At 39.9% G+C, this 19,886-nt stretch overlaps 1 protein-coding gene across 1 annotated transcript; it reads right to left on the bottom strand.

Moving 5' to 3' along the window:
• Positions 1-241: 241 nt before the first annotated feature.
• On the bottom strand, positions 242-17,029 carry RALA (RAS like proto-oncogene A; the record flags this gene model as incomplete). Its single annotated transcript, XM_080701621.1, has 4 exons — positions 242-364; positions 6,770-6,944; positions 14,634-14,842; positions 16,916-17,029. The coding sequence occupies 4 exons, from the start codon at positions 17,027-17,029 to the stop codon at positions 242-244; spliced, it is 621 nt and encodes a 206-aa protein (XP_080557747.1).
• Positions 17,030-19,886: the final 2,857 nt, after the last annotated feature.

The following is a 19,886-nucleotide window of genomic DNA, read 5'->3' as shown; positions in this document are numbered from 1 at the left end:
CTGTGATAAATGTAGGCAATTATGAAATAAGTTGAAGTTTGCTTCTTGTTGAAGCCACATTAATTTCTTTTTTTTTTTTTAAGTGAATTTGACTTTCAGTGCAGTTCCAATTCATGCTTTTAGTGATACATAACAATTTCCAAAATGTTAAAGTAATTTCAGTCAATTGAGCCTTCAATGGCAATGCTTATAAATTATATTTATTAGTATGATCAAGATAAGAAAGGAGTTTGGGCTTTGATTATAAAATGCAGCATCTTTCTCTGATTCTCTTGGCTAAGCTTTTCCTCTTCTTTTTCCCATTCTTTTCTTTGCTGTCTTCCATCTTTCTGGCTCGAATTTCCCTCATCAAATCAAAAAATACCTAGAAAGAAGAAGATAGGGTAAATAAAGCAAATAGACAATATGAACTTAGCACTTTTCTAAATCATAGCAGTAAACCTGGGGAATAACAGAAGAATAAATATCAAGAGAGTCTCTATTGTTTTCTGTGCTGGGGATCGAGTCCAGGGCCTTAAACATGCTAGGGAAGTGCTTTATCACGGAGCCAGCCACACTGCAGGCCTAAAGAGCCTTTCTAGGGTGGACAGGATGAGGAAAGCATAAAACTCACTGTTCTAGTATCTTGAGAAAATAGAAAAACAATTATACTTTTTGGTAAAAATGTTCATATAATAAAACCTGATCTTTATATTCTAATAAAGAGATTAAAATGAAAAAGGTGCTACAAAGTAATGACAGTGCCAAAGAGAAAACTCTGGATTACATCTGAGTACCATTTTATTAATTCATATTTAATTATTAGTTAGTAACTTGCTTTCCTTAGCTCCATTTTTAGAAAAGGAACTGAGTAAAACAGGAGCTTTAGCCGGGCGTGGTGGTGCATGCTTGTAATCCCCGCGCTTGGGAGAAGGAGACAGGAGGATCGCGTAGGTTCGAAGCCAGCTGTGCTGGCTTAAGAGACCCTGCTTCCAAAAAAAAAAAAAAAAAAAAAAAAAAAAAAGGTGTCTGGGAGTTTAGCCCAGAGGTAGAAGGGTTTCCAGGAAGCCCAGTACCACCATTAAAAAAAAAAAGGAGCTTTAGCCGGGCGTGGTGGGGCACGCTTGTAATCCTCCCGCTTGGGAGGCAGAGACAGGAGGATCGCGCAGGTTCGAAGCCAGAGCGCGCACTGGCTTAGAAGACCCTGTTTCCAAAATGAAAATGTAAAAATAGGTCTGGGAGTGTAGCCCGGAGGTAGAAGGGCTTCCAGGAACCCCAGTACCACCAAAAAAAAAAAGGAGCTTTATTATATCAATATTAAACACTGGTATCAAGTATTACACTATATTTGAAAATTTATGAATTTTTGTCTGATGTCTGGGAATTAGCAAATAATGAGAAAGACATAAACACCAAAAACTACTACTATAACGATTCAAGAGTTAAATTTCAATTATGAATGTTCTCTAACAAGAGAAGGGCCTGGTAAGATATAGACCCAGACTATCCATAGTTATGACTGTTTGTGTGACAATGAATGAATAAATAACCTTTATAGTCTACACTTTTGCATTCTGGACTTAAAAAATAAATTTAGGTATTACTTATAAAATAAAAAAACTCAGTAAGACTAAAAACAAGTGAGAAATATAAAAGACAATGAATGTTGTAAGTAAACATAAAAGTATGTATGTAATGACTGAGGTGCCTTTCCTAACATCTCTTTAACTCTCTAATGCAAACTTTAACTGGGGAAAAAAAGCAGGATGTAGACTAGTTTAGATAGAGAGCTACTTGTGTGTATATGTAGGAGTACACATATATTTGCTTGCATTTGTAAAGAGAAACAAAGAAATGACAAATCAATATTAATACTTTTTTGTGGTACTGAGAATTGAATTCAGGGGCATTCTACCTCCAAGCCACACCCTACTTTATTCTATTTTTTATTCTGAAGTAGGTTCTGATTAAGTTGCTGGAGGTAACTGGGATTACAGGTGTGTACCACCCACTGGCTTGAAAAAACCAGAGTATTTCACTAGAATGGTAGTAAAAAAGGTCACTGGGTGAGCCCAGTGAGTACACAAGTACTTGGTTCAGATGGTCCTGAAGCCTCTGGTGACTTCTGTCAGGCCACCCCTCAGACTCTACACCTCTGGTTGTTACAACTCTTCTCAAGGCAGATTTTAAATCTTTCATCCAATGGTTCTATTTGGAATCCAGATAAAAAGATACAGAATGAGTCCAATGATCCTGTGGGGAGCCAGCAACTGTTCTCTGTAACAATGCATGATGCCGCATAATTCGATAGGAAACGACTGTAGCACCACTTACTGCCCCCAAATTCATGATCAGCTTTTTTTTTTTTTTTGTGGTACTGGGTATTGAACCCAGGGGCATTGTACCTCTTAGCCACACCTCCCCGCCCAGCCCAATTCTGTTTTTTGTTTAGAAACAGGGTCTTGTTAGGTTGCTGTTGCTGAGGCTTTCCTCGAAAATATATTATTCCTGTCTCAAGTCCTTGAAAATACATTATTCCTCCTCCCAAGTACTATGATTACAGGCAGTGTTACCATGATTGGCTTGATCAGGTTTCTCTATTTTTTTTTTTTATAGTACTGGGGATTGAATCCAAGGGTATTCTACCTCTGAGCTATACCCCCAGCCCTACTTTTATTCTTTATTTTGAAACAGGGTCTAAGTTGCAGAGGGCCTCACTAAGCAGCTGAGGCTGGCCACAAGCCTCCTGTGATCCTCCTATCTCAGCCTCCCAAGTACTGGGAGCTAACACGTCTGGCTGTTGATCAGGTTTCTAAAAGTACATGATATAAATGGAGGATACCACAGCCTACTCCAACTATTGTTTTGAGTAAAAGAGTAAGGAAAGACCACGAACACCAGGGCTGCCCAGACCCTAGGCCAGCAGATGGTGCCATCAACACTGTGACCACGTGCCAGTCCTGTCATCTCTCCACACCTCAGATTCTTCACATAAAAAGCCAACATGAGGAGCCGGGTGTGGTGGCGCACACCTGTAATCCCAGTATTCCGGAAGCTGAGACAGGAGGATTGTAGTTTGCAGACAGCCTCAGCTACTTAGTGAGGCCTCTGCAACTTAGTGAGACCCTGTTTCAAAATAAAGAATAAAGCCAGGCATGGTGGCGCACGCTTGTAATCCCCGTGTGTGGGAGGCGGAGACAGGAGGATCGTGCAGTTTCGAAGTCAGCTGCGCTGTTTCAAAATAAAAAAGTATAAAAATAGGTCTGGGAGTGTAGCCCAGAGGTAGAAGGGCTTCCAGGAACCCCAGTACCACCAAAAAAAAAAAAAAAAAAAAAAAAAAAAGAATGAAAAATAGGCTGGGAGTGTAGCTCCTCAGTACCACAAAAATAAATGAAAAAATAAAATAAAAAGCAAACATGACAATTGGGACATGGTGGCACACACCTGTAGTCCCAGTCCTTGGGAGGCTGAGACAGGAGGAACACAAGGTTTGAAGCCAGGCTCAGCAATATAACGAGACTCTCAGTAACCTAATGAGAGTGAGACTCTTTCAAAAACAAAACATAAAAAGGCTTTAAGGTAGAATTCAATCTCTAGCACCCCCTTCCCCAACACACATAATGTGAACACCAGAAGAGTCTGTCTGCCTCATGCAGTTAAGTGGTTAATGCCTGGCTCTTTAAGTACAAATAAGTATTAGCTCTTCATACTATTAGATTACTCCCTCATCAAAAAAACCCCAAAAACCAAAAAACAAAAAAAAACCCCAAGTGTAACCTAATTCTAGAAACTCATTAGTTGCTGTACATAATTTTATTTAGCTGCAAGGTGCTTTATGTGGTAGCACTCTGCAGGGTGTAGCAGTACATGAATTGTGGTTTTCAGTATGAGCCTGGGCCTCAGTTGACACGCGGCCTCGCTCGGGGTGAGTCGTGTGGAGAGGGGCCACTGACTGCGGATGATCTTCTCCAAAGCGAATTCCCTGTGTGCATTCCCAAGGTCCTGCCGCTCTCCATCAAGAGGCCGAGGCCATTCTGAACCTTCATCCTGCTGAGGCAGGACTGTGACAGCCTTGCTGAGAAGGAGGACGAGGGATGATGCTGCACAACGCTGGAGGTTTCTGCCTGTGGAGCTCTGCCATAAGAAAGCCTGAGCGGCACACGAGAAGACCCCTCAGAGCAGCCCGGCAGAGGGACCGAGACATCAGCCACTGGAGTGGAGACGGGCCATCTCCAACTGTGCCTTGCCCAAATTTTTGTCCAAGGAATTTGTGAGCAGGATAATTGGTGCTTTACCCAGAACATTCATTTTGTTATATAGCCATAGAAACTAAAACAGCCCCATCTCTTTCCTTTTTCTTTTGAAAAGGCAGTATTGTACTATGTCAAAAGGTTCAAATACAGAAGTCCAGAAGGTATCTACAGTGAAATGAGCATACACCTGTAACCCAGTTCTTTGGTTATGATCACAGATACCGTATCTGTATATATCAAAGGATCTGTATATATCATAACTTATGATATATAACAGACATAGGAGTATGAGTGTGCATTTACTTTTGTTTGTGGTAGTGAGGACTGAACCCAGGCTCTCATGCATATTAGGCAAGAGCTCTACCACCAAGCCACATCCTTCACCTTGAGTGTGCATCTAAAACACAGCAACAGACTGCAGACATGGATATGCACTTTGCTTTTTTCACCCATTTTATGCGGACTTCATTTCAAATCAACATACTTAGTTCTATCTTCATTTCCTTTCAATGATTTAAACCAGTCAGTTTTATCAGACACTCGGACATCTCCAGTTTTTTTGCTTCTAAAAATACTGTTTCAATGACTATTACTGAGCACACATTTAAAAGTATGCATTTTTTCCCCTGTAAAGTACATTTTCTGAAATAATTTTGACAGATAATCATCACATTGTCCTTTCACCAACATGAGTTTCCTCTTTTTCCATCTTCTTGCCAACCAAGTATTATCAGCCTCTTTGCTTTTTCCAATGTGGCAGCTAAAAAAAGATATGCCATTGTATTTTTAAACTGTACTTCCTTTTTTTACAAGTGAGACTAAACCTCTTTTCAAGCGTTTGATTTTTTGCAACATGCCTGTTCTGGTTTTATCTGATCCAGTTTCCCCCTGGACTGTTGCTTTTCTTACTGTCCTGTGAGGCTTTCATCACACATGTTTCCCAGGGCCTCTAAGGCCAGTAGATGCCCCCACAAGGAGTGTGACAACACAGCTCTATCTTGTGTGGACTGTTACTATTTGCCTCTTTTTTCCATTCCCTTTGGTTTCAGAAGTTTTTACAGTGTTTTCTACAATCTGTTCAAGATGTCAGTTAGGAAGGAAGAAACAAAATATATATGTGCTATGATAATGTTCAATCTTGTCTTTCAAAAATCCACTTTGAATCTTAAATATATTTTTGTAAGTACTTTAAAAATTGGGACAGGGTCTTGTTAAATTGGTTGGTCTTGATCTTTTAATCCTCCTGCCGTAGCCTAAGTCACTGGGCTTACAGGTGTGTACCATCATACCCAGCTTACAGAAAACCAGTACAGTATGATGAGTAGAGATATCTTACACTTGCAGAAATATGACTATGTGACTAAAAATTTAAAGAAAAATAAAAAATCAGTTAGCAAGCTGGGCATGATAGCACACAATAAAATATAAAAATTAGGGGTGGGTGTGTAGCTCAGAGGTAGAATCCCCTGGGTTCCATTCCCAGTACCAGCAAACAAACAAACAAACAAACAAACAAACAGCTAAGACAAATGACACTGTCTTAAGACCTACAGCAAATGAATAGAAAGAATCTCTGATTGTTTTTAGTCTTACACCTTTTGTATTAGAATTATGGGTCTCCAGGTAGAAGCAGATGAGTTCACACAAACTTGAGGCTACTTAGAGCACAGTGTGACTCAAAACATAGTCCAGAAGGCCTCAGTCTGCATCACCTGGGAACCTGCCAATTCTCAGGTCCCATCGCAGACCAAATGAAGCAAAAATCTCTGGGGGTAAGATCCAAGGATGTGTGTTTATCACACTTTATAGGCAACTGATGTGCACACTGGAGAGGCACTACTGTGCCACTGCAGAGTCTAGAGAATAAGGGGCTGAAGTAGGCCAGACCCAGAGACTTTGAGCAACTGTGCTGCCTCTGCCCAGAGGACGGTCTTCCTCAGTACTAGATTGGCTTCCAATAGAAGGATGAGGTACACTTGGGGTGGCTCTTAAAAATTTGGCAAGGGTCCTACTCTGGTCCCCAGGAAAAGCCACTCTGTACAAACTGGGAAGGTGAGAGAGGAGGAGAGAGAACTGCCCTTTCCAGGAAAAAAAGGGTGAAGATGGGTAAAGTAATAGTAGTAACAAAGGCTTAAAAACCTCTTATCTGGAGTTTCTTCATGTTGGGAGGCACTTTTGAGAAGTTAAGTGGAGCGCAGGAGGGGCACCAGGTCAGGAGGAAGGATGTTCAGCACCAATTTCTTGGGACTTACATAATTCTTTCTCAATTATGCAGCCCCATAAGGGCAAGGATTCAGGTTAGGAATGCCTAGAGTACTAAAAGAAAATGTACATGCAACTGTGGTATTTCATGCTTTAATGTCTCTTGGGGAAGCTAAGAACAAGGTGAAGGAAGAAATTCCTAACATTCTGTACTTGAATGATGACAAAACCAGTACGTATTAAATCTTGTCTCTGACTCTAGAAACAATGGAGTGATGTTGAAGTAAATCAGTCTATTTTTACATGATGCAGTAATAAGAGGAGCCGCATTTTACCTTGTCAACATTAGCTCGTGTTTTAGCAGATGTTTCCACATAGTTAACATTCCACTGGTCCGCTCTGTTTTTTGCCTCTTCTACAGAAACCTGCCTTTTATCTTCTAAATCTGATTTGTTACCAACCAGCAGAAATGGAACATTCTCATCTTCTTTTACTCTTAAAATCTGCTCCCTGGATAAAAGAAAACAAAGAAGAAGTATTAATGACTACTTGTTAAAATAATAAAAAACAGCAACTAGCCATCTGCAATCAGCAATTATTTATAGTTATGTTTCTTTCATATTTTTGTGTGGATTGAACCTAGAGGCATTCTACCTTTGAGCTACCTCCAGCCCTACTGTATCTTTCATTTGGAAACAGGGTCTCGCTCTGCTGATGGGAGCCTCCCTGGGTTGCCGAGGCTGGCTTTGATCCTGAGATCCTTCTGTCTTAGCCTCCCGAGTACTGGGATTATGGCGTGTGCCACCAAACTCAGCATAGTTATACTTCTATAAGCAACAACAAACTCACCCATTATTTGAGGTATATATTCCTCAATGATGGAAAAACAGACAAAACAGAGAATGTAAATATGGCAAGTAAGTCAAATATGATTTCCCTCAAATGCTTTTTTCTTTTTTTAATAACCTTATTTTTGAAGGGTATTAGGTTCACAGAAAAGTTGTGAAGATAGTACGGAGAGTTCAGGTAAACTCCACCCATTTCCCTTACTGTTAATATATTAGTGTGGGTAAATAATTCACAATGAAAGCATCAATAATGATACATTATTAAAGTCCAAACTTGACCGGAACATTCTTACTTTGTACCTAAATGCATTTTCTGTTCTGGAAGTCCACGGAGGGTACCACACCCAGGGTACCACATAACATGTAGTTTCCTCAGATTCCACTAGACTGTGATGGTTCTTGGACTCTCCTCGTTTTTGATTGACCTTAACAGTTTTGAAATTTCTGGTTAGGCAATCTGTAGAATCTCTCTCTCTCACCTGCAATTTTTTTTTTTTTTTTTGGTGGTACTGGGATTCCTGGAAGTCCTTCTACCTCCGGGATACACTCCCAGGCCTATTTTCTATCTTTTATTTGGAAACAGGGTCTCTTAAGCCAGCACGGCTGACTTCGAACCTGCATGATCCTCCTGTCTCTGACTCCCAAGCACGGGAATTACAAGCGTGCGCCACCATGCCCGGCCTTCACCTGCAATTTTTAATGTTTCTTCATGACTAAACTGAGCTTATGGGTTTTGGAGGGAAGATTACAAAGATAGAGGGTACTCTTCTTATCATGTAATATCATAGCTTCCACTAAATGTTTTTAAAACCTCACAAATGCCAAAAATTGCTGGAAATAGCTCCTGAGCATAGATTTCACATCCAAAGGTAAGTTATATACTGAAAATATGGATTTTAAAGTACTGTGGCTCTTTAGCCAGGAGTGGTGGTGCAAGCTTGTAATCCCATCATTTGGGAGGCGAGACAGGAGGATCGCAGTTTGCAGACAGCCTCAGCTACTTAGGTCCTTTGCAACTCAGTGAGACCCCGTTTCAAAATAAAGAATAAAAAATAAGGCTGGGGGTGTAGCTCAGAGGTAGAATGCTCCTGGGTTCCACCCTAGTATTGCAAAAAATAAAGTACTGTGGCTCTGCTCTTTCTAGTCATGTGACTCTTAGCAAAGTCTTTCTTAACTCAGTTTCCTCATCTATAAAATGGGACCAACAAAACCTTCCTTATATAGTTGCTGGGGGGATTATATGTAAACTGCTTATAACTGTGCATGATACATAATAAAAACTAAATAAATGTTAGGTCTTATGATTATCTACTGGAGAAAAATGGTTACTTTTAAAATCAACAAACTAAAGGAAAAATATAAGACTTAGATTTACTATCTTGTTATCTTGCACCTGCCTCACCTCTGAAATCTTTAAGAGATTCCCAAACTACAGAAACATATTTTAGAAAATTAATCGACAATTTGAATGGCAGATTGGAAAAGTGCACTTAATTTTGCTGGGCTATTACAGTGATGCTTGAGACACTGATAAAAATATTCATCATGGCTTATTTTCAGAGTGGCTCTTTTGTATTCTACTACCAATAACTACCAATAACTTCTTACTGAGCTTTCAGCATAAGCAAAAACACTGTGTTAAGTTCTTTATACTAATTTTTGTGTTGTTTATTCCTACCCCAAACCTATGAAGCTGGTTGTTATTCTTATCCTACAGATAAACCAATTGAGGACTGAGGATGTGGCTCAGTGGTAGAGAGCATATGTCTAGCATGTGTGGGGCCCGGGGTTCAAGGCCCAGCAATGCAAGAAAAGAGATCAGATAAACCAATTGAGGCACAGAAAAATTGTGTCAATTTTCTCAGAGTCACAATTAAGTAGAACTAGGATTTTAAACTGAGAAACTTAACTCCAGAGAACACATTTTCTATGCTAGATACCATGGGGGCTCTCCCATAAAGTGATATCTAAAGGAACAAACCATGACCAAGAAGGTTTAGCTTCCAGCAATTCTTCATCATTAGAGAGACCCTTACCTCTGATATGAGGGTTTGGCATGATGGTGAGGTTTTCAATATTAGATGACATTTTCCCAACAGAACAGTCACAAAGTGGTTAAGGGAAATGTCAATAATATACATACAATGATCAGACCAAACCTGTGGGACAACATGAGGTAAAAGAAATGTGGAAGGAAAGCGTTCATCATATAAAGAATTTTTACCTTGCTGAAAAAATGATTTTAAGCCAGGCATGGTGATGCATGCCTATAATCCTAGTACTTAGGAGGATGAGAAGGTTCAAGGCCACTGTGGGCAATTTAGTGAGACACTGTTCTCAAAAAAAAAAAAAAAAAAAAAAGGCTAGAAAAAAAGATTTTAGTTAATTGTTTCAGTTAGAATCAATGTAAAAAAGAGAATTAATATTAACAAAATAACGAATGATATTATAATACAATGTTGTAGGATATTTTAAATATGTTTAAAAATAATACCCTAAGGCTGGACATGGTGGCGCATGCTTGTAATCCCAGCATTTGGGAGGCTGAGACAGAAAGTTTGAAGCCAGCCTCAGTTACTCGGTGAGGCCCTTTGCAACTCAGTGAGACCCTGTTTTAAAATAAAGAATAAAAATACCCTATATAAAAATACTTACTACATTAAAAATAAACACTAGAGAAAAAGGGCTATATTTTAAATAAAAAAGAACATAATTCATTTAAAGAACATATGGTGGTCATGTGATTTTTATTAAAAGGATTGTCATTAGTTTAACTCAGGAATATGGATGCAGAACTCCTGGATTTTAATTCTCTACTACTCTTAACTGCATGACCTGAGACAAGTCACTTAATCTCCCTGTGTTTTAGTTTCTTCATTTGAAAATTTAGATGATACTTCAAAAAGTCAAGTTTAAGAATTCAGTAATTGTAAGCATTGTTATATATGCTGTCAAGAAAAACTGCCAATTATATGTAATACAAAGACACCAAGAACTAGCCCCGACTTGAGAAATTTTTAAATGTAAAAAATGTAGCTTAGAATCTATGAAACACAGTAGTATCTACCTCATAGGGTTGTTTGATAAGTAAATGGATTTATGTAAATAATTAGAATAGTATTTGGCACAGGTGCTATATGAGGTTTTCTTTTTATTACTTTGTTGGCCTAATAACTAATATGTAGTAGCCATTCTAACAGACTCAAAGCCTGCAGCAAGTTCTCTGGACCTGAATTCTTGGTTCTTCTAACATCATGTATGGACAATGAACTACACACAAAATCATTTCCATCTTTCACTGATTTGTACTTTCCTTAAACATCCTTCTTAAAAATAAAAATGTTAAAAAGCAGGACATCTGGGTATTATATGCTAAGCCATATAGCTATAACTCAGTGCTACAACTCACATGATTTCTTGCAAAAAGCATGCCAACACTCACCATTACTGCTATTTTTTTTCAGAGCAGATAATAGCAAATTTGCTATGTCTCTCTTAACCTGTTTTCTTTGTGATCTGCAACCTGAACTAAGATGTTAATGATCCAGTCTCACTACCGCCAAGGTGAGTCTAAGGTGCTTGTGACCCCAGCGCTTCTGGTCATATGTATATAAATTCATTATTGTATTTGTTAATACCTACTAAGCTCCTCTTGACGCTACAGGAAGGGCAATGCTGAAATTACAGTGTAACTGATGCTACCAGAAACATGACAGTGGGTCACAGGCAAGAAGACAGTATTCTTTAGAGCAAATGGGTTAGTTTTATTAGCTTCTCTTTTGGATGTCAGAGAAAGGGACTGCTATGTCTGTAACTTTCACACACATTTTGCTTAGTGGCACGCTTCCTTTAAATATAGTTTTAGAGGTTGTTGTATATTGACTGATTGATTTTGTAGAGCTGGGATTGGACCCAGGGGTGTTCTACCTTTGAGTTATACCTCCAGTTCTTTTTTTTATAATTTAAGTTTTTTTTGTGTGATACTGGGGATGGAACCCAGGGGCTTTCTACCTCTGGGCGACACTCCCAGACCTATTTTGTATTTTATTTGGAAACAGGGTGTCACTAAGTTGCTGAGAGCTTAAGTAGCTGAGGCTGGCTTAGAACCTGTGCAATCTTCTTGTCTCTGCCTTCCAATTACTGGGATTATAAGCAGCACTACCATGCCTGTCATATATATTAGTTTTGAATTAGGGTCTCACTGAGTTACTGAGGTTGTATTCAAACTGGCGATCCTCCTGTCTCAGTGTCCTAAATCATTGGGATTATAGATGTGTGCCACCACGCCTGGCTCTACTATAGGATTTTAGAATAGGAAAGTTCCTTAATAATTTGGTCCAACTTTTTTTATTTTTATTTTTTTTTGGTGGTACTGGGGTTCCTGGAAGCCCTTCTACCTCCGGGCTACTCTCCCAGACCTATTTTTACATTTTCATTTGGAAACAGGGTCTCCTGAGCCAGCGCGCACGGCTGGTTTCGAACCTGCGCGATCCTCCCGTCTCTGCCTCCCAAGCGCGGGGATTACAAGCGTGCGCCACCACGCCCAGCAGGGCCCAAACTTTTTTTTATTTTTTATTTTATTTATTTATTTTTTTGGTGGTACTGGGGTTCCTGGAAGCCCTTCTACCTCCGGGCTACACTCCCAGACCTATTTTATATTTTTGAAACAGGGTCTCTTATGCCAGCGCGGCTGGCTTCGAACCTGCGCGATCCTCCTGTCTGCGCCTCCCAAGCGCAGGGATTACAAGCGTGCGCCACCACGCCCGGCTTTTTATTTTTGACATAGGGAAGTGAGCTCCAAATAGCTGAAGAATTTTTATTTAAATTTTTTTTAAAAATTTTTTCATTGGTGCATTTGTAGTCATACATCTTAATGGGGTATAAGATGGTGGAGGTATACATGCACTTATCACCCAATTAGGCTAAAGAGTTTTTAAATAAAATAAAATAAAATGTTTATTAAATATGTCCTGTATTAACTGCCATAACTACTAAGAAATGGGTCCTGCTTGCTAGAGTTTTGATTTTATATGGTAAAAAGACATAGAAGTCAAGCTAAGTAGACGATGTGGTGAGTGGGATGCTGGACTTTTAATAAGCACATCGCTTCTACAGAGGTGGAAGCAGTGGGCCTACCCTGGTAATAGGGGTGACTGGGAAGACTAAGGGAGGAGCTGCATTTGTGCTACACTCACAGGTCAGACCATGTGCAGTGCCTATGGTAACCATTCAGACTGTCTCAAAAATGCCTTTCCCGTTGCTGGTGAGTAAATAGGCCCATTTTTATTTATGGGAAGGGTATCCTACTGGAGGTATGCCAAAAGAGTAATGAATCATCCTTATTTTCTGTAATTGCAATAGTCCAAGATTCTCTCTGTTGCCATAAAAATACCTTATTCCCTTGATATATCACTTTGGCTTTAGTAACTATGGTGACAAAATTTATTCCATTACCTAGAACAGGAACCTGATGCATAATAAACTCTCGTGTATTTGTTAAATGAATGAATAAGCACTGTCATTTATGTAACTTTCAACATGTCTCCCAGGTTTACAAGTTGCCAGACTGCTACCCTTTGCACTTTATCATATATGAAATTCCTTCCTTGTAGGAGCCAACAAACTTAATTTTATTAAAAAAAAATCTGTATTCTGAAGTTTCTCAATGACATATCTTTTTGCAAAAAAAAAAAAATTCTCTGTTCTCTTAGAATTTTTTTTTTTTTGGGGGGGGAGGTACTTGGGCTTGAACCCAGAGGCATTCTACTTCTGGGCTATATCCCTAGCCCTTTGTTTTTATTTTTTTTATTTTGAAACAAGGTCTTGCTAGGTTGCTGAGAGTCTCACTAAATTGCTAAAATTGGTCTTGAACCTGTGATCCTCCTGTCTCAGCCTCCTGACTACTGGGATTACAGGTGTGCATCACCATGGCCCAGCTTCCTTAAAGTTCTTGATACTTGTACATGTACATAAAAAGGAGCTGGGCATGGTGGCACACCTATAATCCCAGTACTTGGGAGGCTGAAACAGGAGGACCACAGGTTTGAAGCCAGCGACAGCAACTTCATAAGGCTCTAAGCAACTTAGTGAGACCATTTCCAAATAAGAAATAAAATGGGCTGGGGATGTAGCTCAGAGGTAGATGCCCCTGGGTTCCATCCCCAGCACCCTCACGCCCCTACAGAATGCTCTGCATCAGCCTTGGCTCAGCTTTTTGTTCACCCACCTAAAATGCCTTATTTTCTCATCTGTGAAATCCTTCTCTTTTTCAGGCTCATATATATCCTGAAGGCTTCCTAGCTCCTTTCTCCTCCTGGGTCTTCTGAAGTGATCACTGCCAGTGTTTTCCTACTTTGCCCTGAACCTGCTCTTGCTTTTACATGCTTTATATAGTCAACCACGTTGGCTATCAATCTTGGAGTTAAAGGACATATTACATCTCTATTTTGTGCCTCCCAAAATCAAAGCAGACACATAATGCAGAAATAAAAATATATAACTAATGAACATCTTTAATTAGGCACATAGTATTTGCAAGCCCACTCAAGAACTTTATTTATGTCAAATTTCTATTACACAGATAGTAAGAAGCCCATCTCCCATTCACTAAAACAACCTCCTCCAGCCAAAAACGGAGGCCAGGTTTTGATTAAGCAAACAGTAAATAAGACACACTATGGAATACAACCTAGTGTGCTAGTCTATAGCGATATTAAGGATCTTGCTAGGTTGATAAAAGTCTCAGTATTTGCTGAGGCTATCCTCAAACCTGTGGTCCTCCTGTCTCAGCCTCCCAACTACTAGAATTATGAACATGTATCACCACGTCTGGTTGGCAATAGTAGGATTTTTTTTTTTTTTTTTTTTTTTTTGCGGGTCTGGGGATGGAACCCAGAGGCATTCGACCTCCAAGCTACACCCCTTGCCATATTTTTATTCTTTATTTTGAAACAGGGTCTCACTAAGTTGCAGAGAGCCTCACTAAGTAGCTGAGGTTGTCCGCGAACCGTGATCCTCTGGTCTCAGCCTCCTGAATGCTGGGACTACAAGGCTGCGCCACCACGCCTGCCAATAGTAGGACTTTAAAAAGAAATATTTGAGTAAAGCATAAAGGAACCTGGTGGATACTTGAGCTGCCACAAACTCAAGCTCTAATATAATTGGCACTAGGACAGCTGTAAGATTATGTAAGCCATCCTGAATGCTGTGTGCCCATACACAACAGACACAGTCACATACTGATATCAAAGTGGGAATAAACACAAATAGAGACCGAGTAAAAGATCAACAAGCAAGAAGCCCTGTCCTCTTGTTTCTGGGGAAAAACTGTTGTGCAACACATCATACATACCTGAAATCAGCTGTGGCGGCAAAGGATTCCATTTCTGTAATAGAGAAGACACAGAGGAACCCCTCTCCACTTCGGAAATAGTTGTCTCTAATTGCGGCATAGTCCTCCTGCCCGGCTGTATCTAAGATATCAATCTGCACTTCCTCCCCATCCAGCACTACTTTCTTCCTATAGCTGTCTGCTTTGGTAGGCTCATAGTCCTCCACAAACTAGAAAAGATAAAAACACAACCAGTTTTAAATTATTATTTTTGTTTTTCAAACTTCTTGCAATAATTATAGATTATATAAAATTTCCAAAAGAGTGCAGATATCCATGTTCTTTATCCCATTTCCCCCCAATGGTAAAAACCATATTAATCTTCACTTTCATTTTAGACAACTAGTCAGCTTTTTAACTTGTAAAAAGATGGGGCTGTTTACAGCTTGAAAATGTATCCTTTTCCTTTCTTAAAACATTATACATGCAAGAACTCTTACACACATTTTACCAAATTTATGAATACTTTCTGTGTGGCTCTAAATATAATTTTTTGTTCCAGATTATAGAAATTTATGTATAGGGCAATATTAACATAAGCACTGAAAATACCATTAAGCCTTTTCTCCAAAATGAACCAAGTTAATAACGTGATTAATACTACATGGTAGGAGGTCAAATGATGATTGATCTTAGGGGTATTCTATCTCCAAGCTACATCCCCCAGCCCAATATTCATCCATCCATCTCTCCATCCATCCTTCTTTCCTTCTTACCTCCCTCTGTCCTTCTCTTTCTCTCTCTTTTTGGTGGTGCTGGGGATGGAACCCAGGGGCTTTCCACCTCCAGGCTATACTCCCAGGCCAATTTTATATTTTAATTGGAAACAGGGTCTCACTAAGTTCCCGAGAGCCTCACTAAGAAGCTGAGGCTGGCTTCGAACCTGTGCGATCCTCCTGTCTCAGCCTCCCAAGTGCGGGGATTACAAGTGTGCGCCACCACGCCTGGCTCTTTCTTTTTTTGAAACAGAGTCTTACTAAGTTGCTGAGAGTCTCACTACTTTCCGAAGATGTCTTCCAACCTGTGATCCTCCTGTCTCAGCCTCCCAAGTACTAGGATTACAGGCATGCACCACCTTGCCAGGCTGGATACAGTATTTTTGTAACTGAAAGTTACTCAATGTTCTATGATATTTATATGCTAAAACTGCACTAAAGTTAGGAATGTGAATATTCTTACTTTTGGCTTCCTATTGTCAAGAAAAAGAATGATCCAAGGATTAGTTTGAGAGAAGACCAGCTGTCAAATGAACAGTATGGAAAACGGAACTGAACAAACGAATCCTTCAAAGTATCATTCAATCTCCTCTCTCCCCAGGCTTTTTATTATAGTCACTAACAGGTAGGATAATGGATGGATTTGAGCATCTGGAGAGTATGTGAGAAAAAACTGAATACACAGGCAACAGAAGAAGTCCTGGGGAGGTAAAATCCAAAGGGTATTTTTGGTCACAAGGCCAGGCTTAACGCTTAGTTACTCCTCAGAGATCATTCTTGGGCAAGGCAGAGAACCACTCTGAGTTCTGTTGTCTATAATGTGGGGACACCAGTCCTCACCACACAGGACTGTTAGGACTATGTGAGAAAGCACACACAGCAACCATAAAAGCTGGTCTCCACCAGGAAAAAGAGATGAGGAGAAATGCTTAAGTTGTATTATCAACTCTTCAGCCATTATGACTTGACAGAAGTCCTCTAAGGAAAAGATATATTGCTGTATTTAGGCTGAGACCTTAAGGATGATAAAGTCTGATATAAGTACATGCACACAAATCTACAACCTAATAATTACAAATGTTAGGACATAGCCCTTACCTGTTTACTGATGAGTGCTGATGTTACAACAAAAAACAAAAACAAAAACAACCAACAAAAACTGACTTTTTCATTGAGGTCATTAAAGAATATCTTATATGTGTTAACCTCAAGTCTCAATTAGGTTCTATATCTACCAGTTTTATTAACTAAAAGTGGGACCCTACTAAAACACAAAATATAAAAAAGCTAAAGTTAGACTGATTAAAAAGTAGGTATTGTTTCCAGTTTTGTTTTGTTTTTATAGCCTGAGGTTTGAGTTCTTGACTTGTAAAATCAAGTAGGTACAGAAGGTGGCTCTGAACTTAAAAATGAGGAAACTTTTTTTTTTTGCATAGATTCAAGGAATCTATGCAAAGTAGTAGCAAAACTAAGTTAAAGAAATATTCTCTGAGTTTAAGCTTTGATGCTTGTTATGTCAGCACTTACCTCATCATACATGAACTGCAGAGTCAGAGCAGACTTGCCCACACCACCACTGCCCACCATGATGACTTTGTGCAAGGCTAAGGAATTCTGACCTTTGGGCTTATTTGCAGCCATTTTGTGTTGCAGAGTTTGTTTTTCAGAGGCTTAAGAAGAATCTAAAAAAAAAAAAAAAAGAAATAATAAGTAACGCTCAGTACATTCTTCTTCAGAACTGCAGTGTAGGAAAGAGAGACAATGTTTTTAGAGTTCAAGACACTAGTTTTCCTTATGATTATAATCAGAAGGCAAATGAAGTATGCTCACTTAGGGGAACTGCTTATCAGAGAATACTATCGCAATGTAGCCAGCAAATGGCTCCAGGGCATTTCTCTTATGATAATTTCTGTGATAAGCTATGACCAAAGGTGAAAACTTCCCAGTGCAATCACATGCTGACAATAATAGTCTATTAGCTGCACTGGAATATACAAAAACAGGTTAGAGTGCTCCTTGTTTTCATATTAATCCATATTGGTAATACTTAGATGCTCCTTCTAACTTCAGTAAGAAATGTTAATGACCCCCTGAAAGGCTTGCCATATTATAGAAGAAATCTCAGCCAGGCGTGGCGGTGCATGCTTGTCATCCCAGCATTTGGGAGGCTGAGACAGGAGGATGCAGGTTCGATGACAGCCTCAACTGCTACTTAGTGAGGCCCTTTGCAGTTCAGTGAGACCCTGTTTCAAAATAAAGAATAAAAAAGAAGGCTGGGGGTGTCGCTCAAAGGTAGAATGTCCCTGGGTTCCATCCCCAGTAACACACACACACACACACACACACACACACACACACACACACACAGAGAGAGAGGGGGGGGAGGGAGGGAGGGGGAGGGAGGAGGGAGGAGGGAGGGGGGGGAGAGGGAGAATCTCATCCCAACAAGTTGGTAACAGAATTAAAAACAATCCAACACTGTGCACCCCGACTACCACATTACTGGAACACCTGTACTTCCTGGGATGGAGAGCTGATCTGACTTAAGCACTTGGACCTAGTGTGCCCCCACTTTCCTTGGAACAATAAATCCATTTACTATATTTAGGTGCTCAGAGTGAAGACCAGGTTCCTGCAGAAGCTGTAGTGGTGATGGACACTGATGGCACCTGGTTATCTTTGGCCATGGGGCCAGGCCTTAAGAAAAAGGCTGCAAGGTCACAACAAATGCTGAGTGTGTGTGGAGGCTCACGTGAAGAGATTTTTTGTTATTAGGGGATCGAGTGGGTTGCACCTTCCTCTTCACCAGCAGTCTGACTTGTTTTAGTCAGATACAGCTTTCTGTGTATCTTTGATTTCAGCTAATTTGCAGCTCAGAGAACCGTGCTAATCCTGCTTACCTCCCTATCTGTGCCCGTCTCTTCCAGCTCAGCTAAACAAACACGCACTAGCCTCCTGTTCTTCAAATGCTTCTCTCTGCCTTTTGACCACAGCTGTGCAATTACCTCTTCGGCATATTCTTGTTTGATCTGGCTGACTCTTCTTAGTTTTTGGGTCTTAGCCTTACGTGAAACTCCCAATTTGAGTTAAGCTTTCCCCTGCCCGGGTTCTCAGTATCTGATACTTCCATTTGTAACCCTTGCCATCATTTGAAATTGCTTGAGTGTGTAGCTGTTCAGTATGGTCTTCTTCTCTAGTTCAGTATACCAGAAGCAACTTGAGTGCAGGGGCCATTTATATTTGGTTAACCTTATGCATAATGTAAATAACATGGCTTGAAAAAAGTAGCCATTCAGTGCATGTGTGTTGAATAAATGAATAAACAAAATGCTTGCAGTCAATTCTTAATCTTGGGGAATGCTTTGGGTGGAACTGGTGTAAAGTGGCTACTGCTACTTGGAATTCAATGAAAAGTGGGGGCCACAACACTTTGCCATGGGTCTGCCTCACATCCTGGCTGTACAGAGCATCCAAGAACTGGGTCCTACTTCAGGCCTCACCCAGAAGTCATGCCCAAATGCCCATTTACCCACTCCAGAAAACTATTCAAACAAACAGCAATCCTACTATCCATTTAACAACATGAACATGTTAACTTCCTTTGAAACTGCCTTCACTCTGTACTTAACATAACCGAGCTCACAGCATCCATGCAATTTTTGATTCTATTCTGTTTTATCATTATAACAATTTAGCAGAAGCAGCTTGAACTATTGAAGGATAAGGCAGGAAAACCCCCCCATATTTATAGCCTAATTCAGCTCAACAAACAAGGACAGAACCTTCTTTACCTGGGTTTTGAGGTCAAGATCATTATATTCTGAGTGCTTTTCACTGCTCAAAAATTAGTGATAAACCTAGTACACTTCAGACAACTAACTAGATGCCTGAAAGGTACTAAGTCCAAGCCAGTTTATGGAGTATACTGTTGCTAGTGTTCCTAAATAAATACGGAAATGATTTCTTTTTCACTATTATGACTCTAACTTGCTGGCAGCTATGATCATTTCACAGCTATGTAATACTGTTTTATTTTTAATCCACTAAGTACCACATGAGTTTAAGGTGTTTGTTACCATATCAATAAATACTCTAAGAGGTGTGTGTGTGTGTGTGTGTGTGTGTGTGTGTGTGTGTTTTAAAGCAGACACTCAGCAGTTACACCAAATGGGTTAAAACTTTTTCCCTTCCAGAACAATTTAAAATCTGACCCAGAAATGGAAAAAGGCAGAGATTTCTAAGGACATTTTTCCAAAGTGCAGGAATTCCCTAACAATTAGGAGTGGCACACTACAGACTTCTATAAGGTCATCCAGGGAAAGCAGCTCTCACCAAGGAATTATTCCTTGCCCCTCTAAATAATGTTGGTACTTTACAACTAGCGCTTTACCCCTGGTCTGTCAGTTTTCTGTCTCCACGATGAAATACCTGAAAAAATTCACCTAAATGGAGGAAAGGTTTACATGGCTCATAGTTTTAGGGGTTTTTGTTCCTGGTA

Source organism: Muscardinus avellanarius (genome assembly GCF_963383645.1).
Source record: "Muscardinus avellanarius genome assembly, chromosome: 9".
NCBI classification, from domain to species: domain Eukaryota; kingdom Metazoa; phylum Chordata; class Mammalia; order Rodentia; family Gliridae; genus Muscardinus; species Muscardinus avellanarius.
The sequence above is the reverse complement of the archived record's forward strand: the minus strand, read 5'-3'. Positions and strand labels throughout refer to the sequence as shown.